Source organism: Cervus elaphus, chromosome X, assembly GCF_910594005.1.
Source record: "Cervus elaphus chromosome X, mCerEla1.1, whole genome shotgun sequence".
Taxonomy (NCBI): domain Eukaryota; kingdom Metazoa; phylum Chordata; class Mammalia; order Artiodactyla; family Cervidae; genus Cervus; species Cervus elaphus.
This window is the reverse complement of record NC_057848.1, coordinates 25,040,584-25,055,702: the sequence shown is the minus strand read 5'-3', so window position 1 is coordinate 25,055,702 and position 15,119 is coordinate 25,040,584. Positions and strand designations below refer to the sequence as shown.

The window sequence follows — 15,119 nt, the reverse complement described above, 5'->3', positions numbered from 1 at the left end:
ACTCTACGTCAGACATTATGCTAAGTTTGAGAGATTCAGTCATGTTTCTTTTTGCAGGCCATCCTCTTGGCTTTTGTACATGCTATTCCCTCTGGCTGTAATGGCCGTCTCATCCATTAAATTTATAGTTAAACATTATCTTTTTAAGGAAGAATTCCATAGCCTCCATAATACTGGATTAGGTGTGTTGTTTCTCTGCTCCTTACCATAGCACTTACCATCCTTTATTACATTTGTCTATTTGGTATCTTTCCTACTGAATTATGAGCCACTTGAGAGCAGGGATTCATTTATTAATTATATATTAATTAACATATAGCATTCATTGTTGTTGTTCAGTGGCTCAGTTGTGTCCAACTCTCTGAGACCCCATGGACTGCAGCACGCCAGGCCTCCCTGTCCATCACCAACTCCCAGAGTTTACTCAAACTCATGTCCATTGAGTCAGTGATGCCATCCAACCATCTCATCCTCTGTCATCCCCTTCTTCTCCCGCCTTCAATCTTTCCCAGAATCAGGGTCTTTTCCAATGAGTCGGCTCTTTGCATCAGGTAGCCAAAGTATTGGAGCTTCAGCATCAGTCCTTCCAATGAATATTCAGGGTTGATTTCTTTTAGGATTGACTGGTTTGATCTCCTTGCTGTCCAAGGGACTCTCAAGAGTCTTCTCCAGCACTACAGTTAGAAAGCATCAGTTCTTCAGTGCTCAGCCTTCTTTATATATATATATATAGTATAATATCTTTATTAACAATATAGTTAGTACATTTATTTTAAATATTAATTCATTACCATATATTTACTCTGTGGTCCTATAATAAGGCAACAATGAAAACAGCTGAGATGATTTAACCTTCTCACCTTTTAGGTGAGTCACTCGTTATCTAAGTGCTGGTGATTCAAAAACTAAATTTCCTTCCCTTATGGAGTTAACATTCAAGTGGTTGGGAGAGATGTTTACTCTGTGCCAGACACTGTTCTAAGCATTTTACATGTTTTAATCCATTTAATTCTCACAACCCTATGAGGTATATGTAGAAATTGTACTAATTTTACAAATGAGAAACCAAGGACCAAAGTTATTAAGTAACTTGGTCAAGGTTACACAACTGGCGAGTTACAGACCAGAGATTTGATTTAGGTCAACCCACTCCGGAACTTAGACTCTTAATCGCTACACCACGGAACCCTCTCATCTGCAAATCACTTCAAGGACTTTTGCTCTAAGCATTCCTGAATATTCTGTGTGGTTATATATTCTGTTGCCTTTGACTATTTTGTTCACTCCTCCTGAAATGCCTCCTTAACACATATCCTGTAGACCTTAGCCTAGAAGTCATTCACTTTAGAAAAGTCCTTGCTTAATCACCTCTCTCCCCAAAAGGCCAGTTAGGTACCTGTCCTCTTCTTTATCATCCTTAATTATAATGTCTTGTCTCCCATTCTAGAAAGTAATTTATTTTAATGCAAACAAAATGTTTATCATATTTTTCTTCACTGATACATCCCCACCCCAGGGCCTGGCACATTGTTCACACAATTAGTGCTTACTTAATGAATAAATGACTTTTGGAAACAAACATGAATATTTTTATTTGTGCTTTAGGCTCTTATATTTCTAAATTACTTGTAGTTTCATTATTTTTGATATCAGGACAGTACAATGTTTTATATAAATCAATGTTGAAGCATTACAAGATTCACTATGTGATACCTGACATCTTATTTTACAAACTTGTTAGATTCAGGGTATTTCAGAAGATATACATTCTTAGCTCTTTTGTTAATACTGTGCTTTTCAGGAAATATGTTTTGACAGATTCATTGAGTTGTCCAAGACCATACAGCTAGTTAGTGACAGTGTTGGGCCTAGAAGCGAACACAGGTCTGCTGTTTCCCAATCTCAGGCCTTTTTTTCTTTTTATAGACACCTTACTGACCTTAATTCAATTCCAATGGAATTTGGAGATACTATCTCAGCACAGGTCAACTCATCTATTCTAAAAGGAAGTGATCTTCAAAAAATAAATAACTAACCTTAATATATACCAGAAAAAGCACTCACCCCTCCAAATATTGTCCTTATTGCTATGTTTTAGACATCTCCAATTATAGTTTTATAGTGTATTAATGACATCTTTTCACACTTTATAGCAACTAGTTGTTCAGATTATTTGTAATATGAGAGCTCATTCAAAAAATTTTTGAAAGAAGGAAGAGTATATCTAACAGAGTATACTGAATAATGAGGACAGGACATAGTTAGAAGTGTTGTAGAAGTTACACATGTAAAAATAAATTAGGGTATCAGTAAAAACTACCATAGGGCTTTAGAGCACAAAGGAGCTTTACTAGTCAGAGAAGGAGTCACAGAGGAATTAAGACCTGAAGGTAGAAAATGAATATATATAATTCATGTGGAGGATACATATGAAAAGCTGGACTTAGAGATAGCCATGTTAATTGATATCTGAAAAGAGTGAAACATTCAACTTGTCTTATGTTAAGATATGTTAAGGAGAGAAGTGGAATGTATATAGTTGGAGAATAACTTGATTGACAGGCAAAGTAATTTAGACTTAATGCTCTAGGAATTAGAAATAAGTTTTTGAACAAAGGCATAGAGTGTGACAATAAGCCACATTTAAGGAAGATATATTTGGTACATATCTGTTCAACTTTAAAGCTGGACTTAAAAAAAGGCTTCAAATTAAAATCATCTCTTGCCTATCCTACAGGCTACATTAGCGAGAACAAGTTCTAAATACTCATATCTACTGCTCTTTGAACACTTAGCTATGCCAGACACATGACAAAACTTTTAAATGCAAGACTCTGTTTAATCTATAGGAAACAACACGATCTTGTGAAGTAGGAAATACTGTTAACTCCATTTTAAAGATGAAGAAACAGGATCCAGAGAGGTGAATTGATTTTCCCAAAGTCAGATAGCTCACAAATTGAGGAGCAAAAATGTGAACTCTGATCTGTTCGACCTGAATCTAGTTAGTACAGCTATTGCACGTAGCTGACATGCAGTAAATAACTGTTGAGTAAATGGATGAATGAACATATCAGGAAATCTATCCTTTTCTGCTGATGAATCTACATATTTATTAGTTTAATGGTTTTTGTGATCTTGATAAGCTTAGGTCAATGTTAAAAGTAAGGAAGAAGGTTGAACTACAAAAGAGAAGAATCTACACAGGAAAATGTCTTCACTGGAATTTCTGATTGGGTAGAGATGTGGATTTGGTTAGAAATGTGTGTATCTATTTATATATATACACACACACAAACGCATATATATGTATGTATGCATGCACACACACACATACATACACATGAACGGAACAGTTTGGAGAACCTTTGACACTGCTACGTGCACATGCAGAACCACACGATTTCTTTTGTTTTCTTAACCTTCCTGAGAGGGTGTAAATAATGTCAGAGCTTAAAAGGGACTTTAGCAATTGCCCAATCAGATACCCTCATGTAAATGTAGAGATTGAGGCACTAGAGGGGAAAGTAAATTGCAAAGGTCACACAAGGAGTTAGAGTAAGATTAAGAATTTGAGTTTCCTAACTCACAGTTTGTTTTACTCTGAACTGTCGCCATTTACCATCTCAATTTTATAGATGGGGTAACCAAAGTATCCTAAGAATGTCGATGGTCAAGCTCCTGCTACTTGTCCATTGAAGCAGGACTTGAAATCAGATCTATTTTAAATGTAAGGCTTGTTTTCATTCAAGTGCTTCTGTCTGCATGCCCAGGAGGAAGACATTTTCCTATTGAATTAAATATGCACTGAGGATCATTTCCAGAAAGCTTTGTCCTTCACTTGAAGAGAAAATGGCCAAAGCTTCATTATTTTCTGGAGCCTGGCAGTCCCAAGGAGGCCCCCTGAAGGCAGGAATTTGGTCTCTCTTATTGAATCCACAATACCAAGCACAAAAGATGGCACTGACAAATATTTGCTGGATATATAACATATTCAACCCAGAAAGGGAAAGGAATGGTTCCTCAATGGATGATGGATGCATAATCATTATTAGGGCTCAAAAAATGGGAACGAATGTGCAAAAGAGGTGGGAGAGACCCTGAAACAAAGGGGAAGCGCGGTCTCTGGTCAGCTGAAGCTGCGATCATTCAATCAGGGCTGAAAGGTTCGATAGGACCGCAATTGGCAAAGATATTAAATGAGGACTCCTTAAAATTGTTCCTCTCCGCCCCACCCCCACTCCCCTTTAAATTCTGTTTCAGTCATTACCCAGACCGGATACAGAAATTCCTATGGGGAGTTCTAATGGGTCGATTCAATTTCAGCTGGGATGACGCCACTTAGGCAAGCATTAAGAGCTATAGCTCCGGGAAAGCAAATGGGGGGGAAGGCTGGGGAGTTGGGGGGGGGCGCGGAGAGAGAGGCTCTAACAAGGAGCATTAAATCTCTCCCCTCCCATCCTCCCGTATAACCCATTCACAAGACCTCGAGAAAATGTCTACATTCACAAAACAGCGGGCTCGCCGAGCAAGCTGCACACACACTGCGATCTCATCCCCCCTTCCTCCCGCCTCCAATCACCCCGCAGCTCCGCTCTCTGCGGACGCTCTACCCACGCCCCCGAAGCTACACAAGTCATCGGACCCTAGCGGTATCTCGGGCTCGGTTAAGAGACCCCGGGTCTCCCACCGCAGTTACTGCGGCTTCGGTTCAGCTGTCAGATGGGAAGGGAGACCGAGGCGGAGGCAGCAGGGGAGGAGGAGGGGGAGGAGGGAGAAGGGAGGAGGGAAGGGGGGAGGGGCGGGGGAGGGGAAGAGAAGGGGAAGGAAAAGGCTGGAGGAGGGGAAAAAAAGGAGGAGGAGGAGGAGAAGGGGGAGGAGAAAGAGGCGGGGGAGGACGGGGAGGAGAAATAGGAGGAGGAGAAAGAGGAGGAGGTGAACAACTTACCCTGCTGAGCTTTCTTTGGGGAATACGTGCATCAGGATTGAGATCTGCATGGAAAATCTACACAAAGTATCTGCTACTACAAGTCCGACTCTGCTCCTCAGCGCCACCGTCTCTCTCTCTCTCTCTTTTTTCCTTTCCTCCCTTTCCCTTTTCTGTGCTGTGTCAGAAAGCCCGAGACAGAACTATCTCTGTTTCTGGCTCCACTGCCAGGGAAGGAGTTTTCATTCAGACTTTCCGAAGAGAGGTGGAGAAACCTAAAGACTCGGGAGAAGAAGAGGTCCTTTGAGCCAGATGGACCATGAGTTCGGCTTCTCTCAGCATGGCTCAGCCCTTGCTTCAAGGTAAGCTGAGCGATGAGCTCAAGACCTCAGAATCCTTTCTATGCAATGCACAGATTGCCATTCATTCCCGTCATTGTGCGTGTGTGTATGTGTCTGTGTATGTGTGTGTGTGTGAGAGAGAGAGAGCGTGTTTGTGCCCGCGCACAAGCTCAAGCGCATGGGTGAAATAAAATGAAAACCGTTCAACTGAGATTTCAATCAAACAGCCCCTTGCAGAAAACTATCCATGTTGGACATGGCTAAATCGAAAGGGAACTTCGAAATCACTCTTCCTGCAGCCCGATGTCAATGGAATTTCTAGGCTGTTGACCTTAAGATGAATTGTGGGGCTTGCCTAAGCCCTGGGTAGCGCAGCCTAACCACCCAAGCTGAGAACGTAGGGGGAACCCGTGCTGAGGCCAGTCTGGCTGCCCAGCGGGCATCCTGTCAGTGCAGGGCTAGTCTCCGATTGGCTCACAAGTCTGGGCTGTGCATCGCTCAGATTTCATCACATCACCTTGCTCTGGGTAGAAATGGCGCAAGCTGACACGGCATAACCCCCTACTTACATTGAGTCAGAGCAATGATTTAGAAATCTTTGGATCCAGGCCGGGGTGTGTGTGCACATGTCTCTGTGTGGCATATGGAAATTTTGTCCACAGTGAGAACCTGTCAGCATGTCTGGTTAGCCAATAGACGTTTGATAGGACCTAGGGCCGTGGTGCATACTCCTTTCCATTTGTCTAATGATCATTGCCACTGGCCTCTGTATGCTGCAAACCCATGTTCGATGAATGGAAAACAGACCTTGAACTCTTAAACGGAAAATCTATTTTGAAATGCAAACTATTGTTGCTTTTCTGGGTGCATTAGAGCCTCACTGTAACATAATTTGGCTATATCAGGTATTAAATCATGTTCCCAACAAGTCAGCTGCATACATACATACAGATAAGGCACAGGCTAGCTTTTTATCCCTAAAGAAGTATTAATCCTGTTCCCTAAACTTCTAAATAAAAATTTCTAAGACTTTGTTGTACCATTCTATCCATTTTGGCCTTTTGCTTGTTTTCTGTTTTATGTCTCTCTAGCTGAGAAACAATCTAGTTAGTGAGTGATCTGGGTGACTTAGAGTCAGAGTTAAGAAGCTGAGTTAGTGGGGAAGTAAAGAACCTGAGGGAAGGGACGCTAATTCTTCATGAAAGACTTCTGAGGCAGAGGAATACAACCAGCAAACCCAGCATAAAAATTTAGAGCGTAGGGACAACAAAGGACTTTTCAAACCTTCCTTTAATACCGCCCCCCTCCCTCATTTTGCAGATGAAGAAACAGGCCTGGAACAGAAGTCACTTGCCCACAGTCACCCAGAACTCAGTTTCCTGTCTCTTATAAAAGAATTTGGGGTTTAAAGAAAGATTCCTACTTCTTAAATGAACAACTAGCATTTTCTTCAGGATTAGAAGTCTGTGAATTCACTTGATATTACAAGTTTTCCTTGCATGGTTCATCACTAAAATGCCCCTATCTTTAAAAAGGCAAGCTCTTACAACTGCAAGACTCTCTGGTTGGAAATAAACTGCTGTGTGTCTTAATGAAACTGTGAAGGTAATGAATAGGACTAGGGTAGCAAAGTGACAAGTTAAGAGTTAAATGTGGTGAGAACCTGGCAGCTCCAACAAGATGTATGTGGTAGGAGGGAGGCCCACTCAGTGGCTGAGAGGTTAGTAATGTAAACTATATACAACTTGGTATTTGTCAGGGGGGAGTGCTTTGATAGAGATGCAAATGCTTTTGCACAGAGAGGGATTTTGAGAGAGCAGACTTTGGAACAGTAGAACTAAGAAAACACAGAAAGCCATAGCAGAAATCCCCCTTATGTTTGCTTTTGGTTATTCTGAGAACGAGTGTATATAACAGCAGAGCACAGGGGAAAAAAAAAAAAAAAAGCAACACACCCCAGAGCCGTTACACAGCAAGGTACAAGACAGCATTGAACCCATAGGAACAGGAAAAAACAGGAGCCAGCCTTCTCTTCTCCCTTCTTCCTTGAAATCAAGCTTGAGTCATACCATATCAGAAAGGATTTATCACCCAAATCAAAAGCCTCTTAAGGGGGTTAGCATAGAAGGGCTTTAGCTAGGAAAGTTTGCAACTTAAGTCTCAACATGGCAGCTGTTCGGTTCCAGGGAGAAAAGACATTTTTTCTTTCATTAACAAACAGCATTTCTTGAATGGATTTAGCTTTTGAGTCCCCAAGTTCGCATAAGAAAAGACATTTCTGTTTAGGTTGAACATAGCAAATTTCAGGGCTACAGAAACACTGTTGAGAAAGCTATGAGCACCTGGCCAGAGGGACCGAGATGGGAGTGGGTTTACAATGCATCATTCATTACTGCAGAGGCACTACGTGACAGAAATCACTAGATCCCATCCATGTGCAGCCAAGACTTGTAATCACCTTGGCTCCTAGTTAATAATATGTGATATGTATATTCTCTCTCTTACTTCATAGAATATGGAATTGACCCGCAGCACAGTCCGTTGCTTCACTGTTGCTGCTCACAATGAATGGCCCTTTAATGAGTGGGTTTCTGAATCCTAAACATGCAGGCAGTAGTAGTAGTTTTTCATCTAATCTGTGGGCTGCACAGTCCTCCTGTCTATTTGTTTCTCCACTCCACCCCGCCCCCACTTACCTTCCCCTCCAGTATCTATTTCAGTTCATCCTGTTAGGCAGATCGGATTCAGCACATCCGGAATGGCAAACAATTTATTGTCATTCAATACTGGTTTATCCTCCTCAATACCCTGATTTTACCCAGGTCCTACTGCCCACCATATTGCAGATCTTCCACTCTTCATTCTCAGAAAGATTTTATAGAGCAGGAAGAAACCTTCCGAGTTCATCTCATCAATCCCCTTATCTGGAAGCAAGACAGTAGTAGTTCATCATCCCAGACTGATGCCCAAAGCTTCCTTTAATCACCCAACCAAGTATCTGAACTCTCCAGTCTTGCAGCAGTCTAACCAATATCCAAATACACTCTCTTAACCTAAATACCGTATACCCTTTTGCTGCCATGATAGAATCCCCTCATGGTTCTGAGTCATTTCTATTATGACCTAAATTCCTCCAAGCTTACCTTTCAACCTTCTGGGCAAATCTCTGAGATATCTAGTAACATCCTTGGAATCCCATATGATTATCTCCTGTAATGTTAAGACCTTGAATGCTTTCCTTTGAGTTATTGATCCTTGGAATTTCCAGTATGTTCAAATCTAGTTTCCTTTGGGAAATCAGTGAGTCTAAAATGCATCCAGCGTATGTATTATTTTTATACAGTGTAAAGGGCTTGAAGGGCCCCACACATTATTTATCTCATCAATAGGGAATACATTTATTTCTTATATAGTTGTCAAAAGACTCTTCCCAATCCTAGACACTTACATCCACACACCCTGCAAACTGGCTGAACAGTGTGTCTTTGTTTATTTGGGTGTTCAAATGAAAACTACCTGTTTCTTTCTAATGCTGGAACTGTGAGTCTTAACAAAGGTACAGCAAAGGTAGAGGTGTAAGACTTCAGGGGGGCTGTGAGTCCAACCCATTTTGCTTTTGAATGCCCGGGTAAACAAGGGCATGTTGCCCAGTTTACCCTCAAGGGCTGAAGATTTAGAAGGTATGAAGAGAATTCTTTTGTCAAATTGTATAGTTAAATAATTACAGACCATAGTGGGTCAGAGTCCTTCAAAATCACCTAGGCCACCCCTATAATTATATAGATAGTGGAACTGAGGCCCAAAAGAAGTAAGTGATTTGACAAAGGTTGCGTATTTGAGTCTTAGAATCTCCATAATGTTTATCTGCATTTTCTTGTGCTGTCTTGAGTAACACTGAAACAAGTAGCTAAAAAGTGAAATTATAGTCAGACTGGTTTTTTGATGTGATGTTGCAGAAAAAGTTATTTTTAACCAAACTAAATCTTCTTTCTAAAAAATGAACAGATGAAAATTCAACTAAATAGATTTGCTTTGGGATATAACCTCAAAAGGCAATGAGTCCAATTGTATTATTAGCCACTGAGTCCTATATGAACTACGTCTTTTTTTTCCCTTGCTATTGAGCTTTGGGCACATTTCAGTGTCATGCTTGCTTGCTTATGGAAACCTAATCAAGCACTATCCTCTGTTACTTGTTCCTTTCTATTACTCATTCAAGCTTTCCATCCCATACAGTAGTGTGAGTAATCGATCTATTTTGAGGAGGCCTGAAATCTGATGGATTTCAAATATATACTTTATTCATGCTAGTGTTTCCTAGGTCCTAATGCCTCCAAGATGAGTCTTAGATTTTTGTTTAGGTTTCCTTTTTAGGGTGTTCAGTCTTCCAGATGGTGCAAAACAATAATCTACTGTTGGAACAGTATTTTCCTCGTGATCATCATTATCAGTACGAGGCTCGATCGAATCAGGAGAGAATATATTTTCCAGATATTCAGCTTAGGTTAAATTTTGTATAAAAGCATTGCTGTTCTTTAAGAAAGCCAGTTTATTATATACGGTAGAGAAAAGCAGTCCAAACAGATTCTACCTAATAAATCCCATCAGTATAGACTTGACTTAGGGTCGTAATAGGTATAATTACAGGTGATATTTGAATTAATTCAGGTCTCTTCTTTTAAGGTTCCCCATTACCAGGGTTACTCCTGTGTGTACAAAAGTTTGATTCTGGAGTCATGCCGCCATTTAAAAGAATTACCTCCTCAATAAATTAAAGCAGCTTATGAAGTGAGGAGAACTGCAAGATGATTAGTCTTGGATTTTTTTTATATTCTTAGGAAGACCTTTTCCCCGCTATTCTATAGATAGTCTAATTTCTGCCCTTTGTGTCTTTGCCATATCTCTGCTATTAATATTATTGCATCTTGCTTGTTTGCCTGTATTCATTGCATCAAACAGTGTCCTTTATCATTTGTTTATTTATGCTTATAAATTTCACTGAAACGAAAGCTTTGATGTATATATATATTGGGTTGGCCAAAAAATCCATTTGCATTTTTCTGTAAAATCTCAAAATGTGACCTTTGCATTTGATAGCTTTATTAGAATTTTGATGCTTAAGGCCTAGATTTCTCAGTTAGGAAACATCTGAATGAGCTAACTGCTCCTATGACCCTAGTCATATGATGAAATACAAAAGGAATCCACAATCAGATCTTTGCTCCCAATGTGCTTTATAGTCTGGATGAGAAGACCAGACATGCCTGTAAAAAATAGATGAGGTCAATTACAGAATCATGAAGACTAAAGTGATTTAAGGTAGTGCTGGGGATAGGGGCCTGTGCTTTGTTGGTTTCCTGCAAGGTACTCATGCCTATGTGTTTTTATTTATTGTTTTTATTCATTGTTTTTATTCTTTCTCTCCTAGGATTTTCTGATGTGCCCTAAGACCCATGTAACTACAAGGGCTCTTTATCACCATAAGTGCCACCCTGACCCAAAACCACTCAGAACTCAAGAATCGAGGCAAAATGGATGCTGCAGTGACAGATGATTTCCAACAAATTCTGCCTATTGAACAGCTGCGCTCTACTCATGCTAGCAATGATTATGTGGACCGTCCTCCAGTTCCCTGTAAACAGGCCCTCTCCAGCCCTTCCCTTATTGTGCAAACCCACAAATCTGATTGGTCCCTGGCTACCATGCCCACTGCTCTGCCCCGCAGTCTCAGCCAGTGCCATCAGTTGCAGCCCTTGCCTCAGCATTTGAGCCAGTCTAGCATTGCCAGCTCAATGTCCCATAGCACCACTGCCTCTGATCAAAGGCTCTTGGCCAGCATTACGCCCTCACCTTCAGGCCAGTCCATCATCCGAACCCAGCCTGGAACAGGAGCCCACCCAAAGGCTGATGGTGCTCTGAAGGGAGAAGCTGAGCAATCTGCCATGCACCCCAGTGAGCACCTCTTCATCTGTGAGGAGTGTGGGCGCTGCAAGTGTGTCCTCTGTACAGCAGCTCGCCCTCTCCCCGCTTGCTGGCTATGCAACCAGCGTTGCCTTTGCTCTGCTGAGAGCCTCTTAGATTATGGCACTTGTCTCTGCTGTGTTAAGGGCCTCTTCTACCACTGTTCCACTGACGATGAAGACAACTGCGCCGATGAGCCCTGCTCCTGTGGGCCTGGCTCTTGCCTCGTCCGCTGGGCAGCCATGAGCCTCATCTCCCTCTTCTTACCCTGCCTGTGCTGCTACCTGCCTACCCGTGGATGCCTCCATCTGTGCCAGCAGGGCTATGATAGTCTCAGGCGACCAGGCTGCCGTTGTAAGAGGCACACCAACACTGTGTGCAGAAAAATCTCTTCTGGTAGTGCACCCTTCCCCAAGGCCCAGGAAAAGTCTGTATGACCTTCCTACCAAAGGGATCCGGAGCTTTTTCCTAGCCCCCATCAGTAAAGCATAGGCCTCATCTTTGAAGAAGGGGAGGAGGAGGAAAGTAGCCAAAATTAGGGCTCACCAGTTTCGTTCCTGCAGTGTCAGGGGAATGGTCAAGTACATCCTGGCGCAGGACGCCTTGTTCTTTCTCACAGTATCTATCCCGCTCCACTTCAATCTTTTTATACCCTACCATCTCAGCCCTTATGGCTGTCATGGCCAATTCAGGTGATGTAGAAGCATGAGATTTGGACACTGAGGGCTGACAGAGCCAGCAACCTGGAGGTTTAGGGGCTCCCCAACATGATACCTCTCGATGCAGGCTCTGAGCATCACTCTGCTTTCCACAGTGCCTTTGGAAGCTTTCCTGTTAGATGGTTTTCACAGGTCCATGTGGAACAGTGTTCAATATTCCAGGGAATCTGACCCCTTCTCCCTGTTTACTGCCCCTCTTGTTTGTCTTTTCTCTCTCATTTCCTCCGCTTCTGTTAACTCTGTTTTGTACTCCTTCTTCGATTTTTCCTCTCTCTCTCTGTTTTTTCCTCTCTCCCTACCTTCTTCTCCTTCCTCCCTTCTCTCTCTGACTAATCCTTTCTGTGCAGGTATTTCTATTGTGTTCCATCAGATTTATGTCTCCTCCTGCCTGTTTCTCTAACACATCAAGAAGTGCTGTTTTTTCCCATTGGTGTTTCCTTTGACGCCAAACTTTGCTGTTATACTATTTACTAATTTTTATTAAGTGAAATTGATTACTGTAATGAACTGATCACTAGCAATAGTGTGTGTGCACTCATAACCACACTCACCAGTTTATGAGCATATGAGGCAAACTTAACTTCTATTTCCAGGTTTAATGAGTTCAAGTTTAACTCCTTTTCCCAATAATCACCTTAGAGTACTGACAGATTCCACTAGCATGCTGAGTAGGATAGTAACCCAGGATGCTCATAACTTTGTATGTCTGACCCAAGTGCCAAAGGCAGACGTGCTTTATAGCTAAATGAACAAAGCAAAGGATATTACAGAGGTCTGTTCTCTCTTAGAAGCTAACTGCCCTGAGACTGCATGGCTCAGGCCTTAATATTGGACATAAAAAGTCATAAAACTTTAGAGCTGGGAGGAATCTTAACTGTTAATCTAGTTCAGTGCCCTTATTTTACAGATGGAAAAACTGAGGCCTAGAAATAGTAAGAGATTTGCCCGAGGTCACACACAGAGTTCATAGGGTTGGGCCTGGAATACAGGCCTTCTGGCTCCTGGTTCAATATTCTCTACACTGCACTACATTAAGTCATGGAAAATTTCTCCTAAGACTCTGTTAACAATGACAGAAAGCCATACCCATTCAGTCTTCAGGAATCATGCCAACCTAGGGTGGTGGTCTTTATGCGGGGCATAGTGGGTAGCTAACTCCCTTTCAAGTGTCAAGGCTTCCCCCAGTGGACATCACCTTTGGCTCTGTCATCTTATAGAAGCTCAAGTGTGGAAAAGAAAGCTTAAGGAAGCCCTAACTAAGCTGTATCTTCGCCATTGCACCTACCCTTTGCTGCACACACTGTGTTTGCTGTTGGCTTTGTCTGCAATGGCAGTTGCCTGAGAACCTAAATTTCAGCAACAGTGGAAAACTGAGATGAAAGATGTATAATGCAGAGAACTGACTTCTGTAAAAAAAAAAACAAAAACTAAGAGCCTGTGCTGTGATTCGCCTTCAATGGGAAAAGGCTGCAGTGGTGATGGCAGGCTCCTAAGGACTGCTGTTAAAAGACAAGAATTAGATAACAGTTTCCCTCTGTCAGTGAATCCAAAATTCACTAAGGAATTCAAAGATGAAGGGCACTTGCTTGAAACCAAGGTGCTCCAACTTAGTTTAAGACTTCCAGACTCTCTATATCATCATCTCTTTTAAAGTGTGCATGGATATGTATTACAGCGTGGAAAGGTGGGGAGAAATGTATAGTCCTACACAGGGGGAAGGAAAAGGGAACACTTTGATGTCCCCTTCTTGGCTGTATACTGTAGAAATACGTGCCACTCAGTCTTTGTTGGTTCTGAATCTTCCTGAAGTGTACTGACATTTGAGCTGCAGAGACCCTCACCTTCACTTTCACCTCCTCTTATAGAATTGCTTTGCTCTATTTTTGTATATATAAATATGTTATTGATGATTATTAATAATGTTAATGATATTGCTGCAAATGGTGCCATATACAAGGTTTGGCTTCTTGGAACATTTATAAACCCAAACCAATACCTGTAACCTCTTATGTTGCTTTCAAGTCCTTCCATTTTAAGTAACTTCTTTTTATCTTCAAAGTCTGCCTGATTGACCTTTGAACTTATCCACCCCCAGAAGCTGGGCCCAGTTCTCTGGGTCACACTGGATGTTGATGAATAGCAACACACACTTCTCTTTGCTTCTGCCTGAAATTTGCTTAAAGCTGAGATATATAAGGATTCTATGACACTAGTGCTTTGTTCTTGGAGCTAAAGTTATTCTATTGATGTTTGCTTATTAGTTTCAGGGCCCAACATAACACAAGTCCCTCCTCCTTGATAGCTAGCTCCTTGATATCTCAATCCTGCAGTCCTTACTCAGGCAAATTATGCACTGCCAGAGGGGCCCTGGGCTCTGCCATACACCCAGAGGCGCTCTTCTCAGTGTATTTCTAAATGGCCTTACACTTGGTAGAAGGAACTGGAGGATTACTCAAATGTAGTTGCAATCTGCAGTCTGCTGAATTAGGGCTTTCATTTGCGTCCAAGTTGGCCTGATATGGACTGCATCTGGTTTACGTATAGATGGGTCCTGTTGGGGTATGCACACGGACATGTGAGTGAGTGTGCATATGTAGCCCTTCGGTGATATATATATATATACACACATACATATATATATATATATTTACATATACATATGTAAATATATATTCACACATCTCTATATATTTTAATGTATTGCACATGTATATTTAAAATATATATGAAAGAACTCTAAATCCTACAGAGAGGCTCTGTTTTCATTATTTTTATACTTTGTGTCATGTACTGTATAAACAGGAATATTTAGAGGGTGTTTCCTGCTTAGCATTTTTTTGCAGTTAAATCATCTATTATCCCCTAAATCTACTGCTTTCCACATATTGGTCCCTTGATACATTTCACATGGCTTTAGCCAAGAGCCTTTTTTTTTTGGTTCTAGCCCATCTTTCATCATCACAATAGCTCTAATAAATATAGTGAACACTTGCATAGTGCTTACTCTGTGCTAAGCACTATTTCAAGCACATTGCCTATTTAGCTCATTTAATCCTCAAGACAACTCTACAATGTATGTAGTATTATGACTCTTATTTTACAAATGAGAAACTGAAGTACAGAGGGGCTAAATGACTTGCCAAAGGTAACAAAGCTTGTAAATGCTGAAAC

The 15,119-nt window shown here is 41.4% G+C and overlaps 1 protein-coding gene across 1 annotated transcript; it reads left to right on the top strand.

Annotated features, from left to right (window-relative positions):
• The first annotated feature begins 4,879 nt into the window (after positions 1-4,879).
• On the top strand, positions 4,880-14,688 carry SPRY3 (sprouty RTK signaling antagonist 3). Its single transcript, XM_043897604.1, has 2 exons — positions 4,880-5,289; positions 10,697-14,688. Exon 2 carries the CDS (start codon positions 10,800-10,802, stop codon positions 11,664-11,666), a length of 867 nt encoding a protein of 288 aa, XP_043753539.1. The 5' UTR covers positions 4,880-5,289; positions 10,697-10,799; the 3' UTR covers positions 11,667-14,688.
• Positions 14,689-15,119: the final 431 nt, after the last annotated feature.

Bases quoted from the DNA above. Each gene is read 5' to 3' on its own strand.
- SPRY3 (XM_043897604.1), top strand. From the start codon at position 10,800: ATGGATGCTGCAGTGACAGATGATTTCCAACAAATTCTGCCTATTGAA.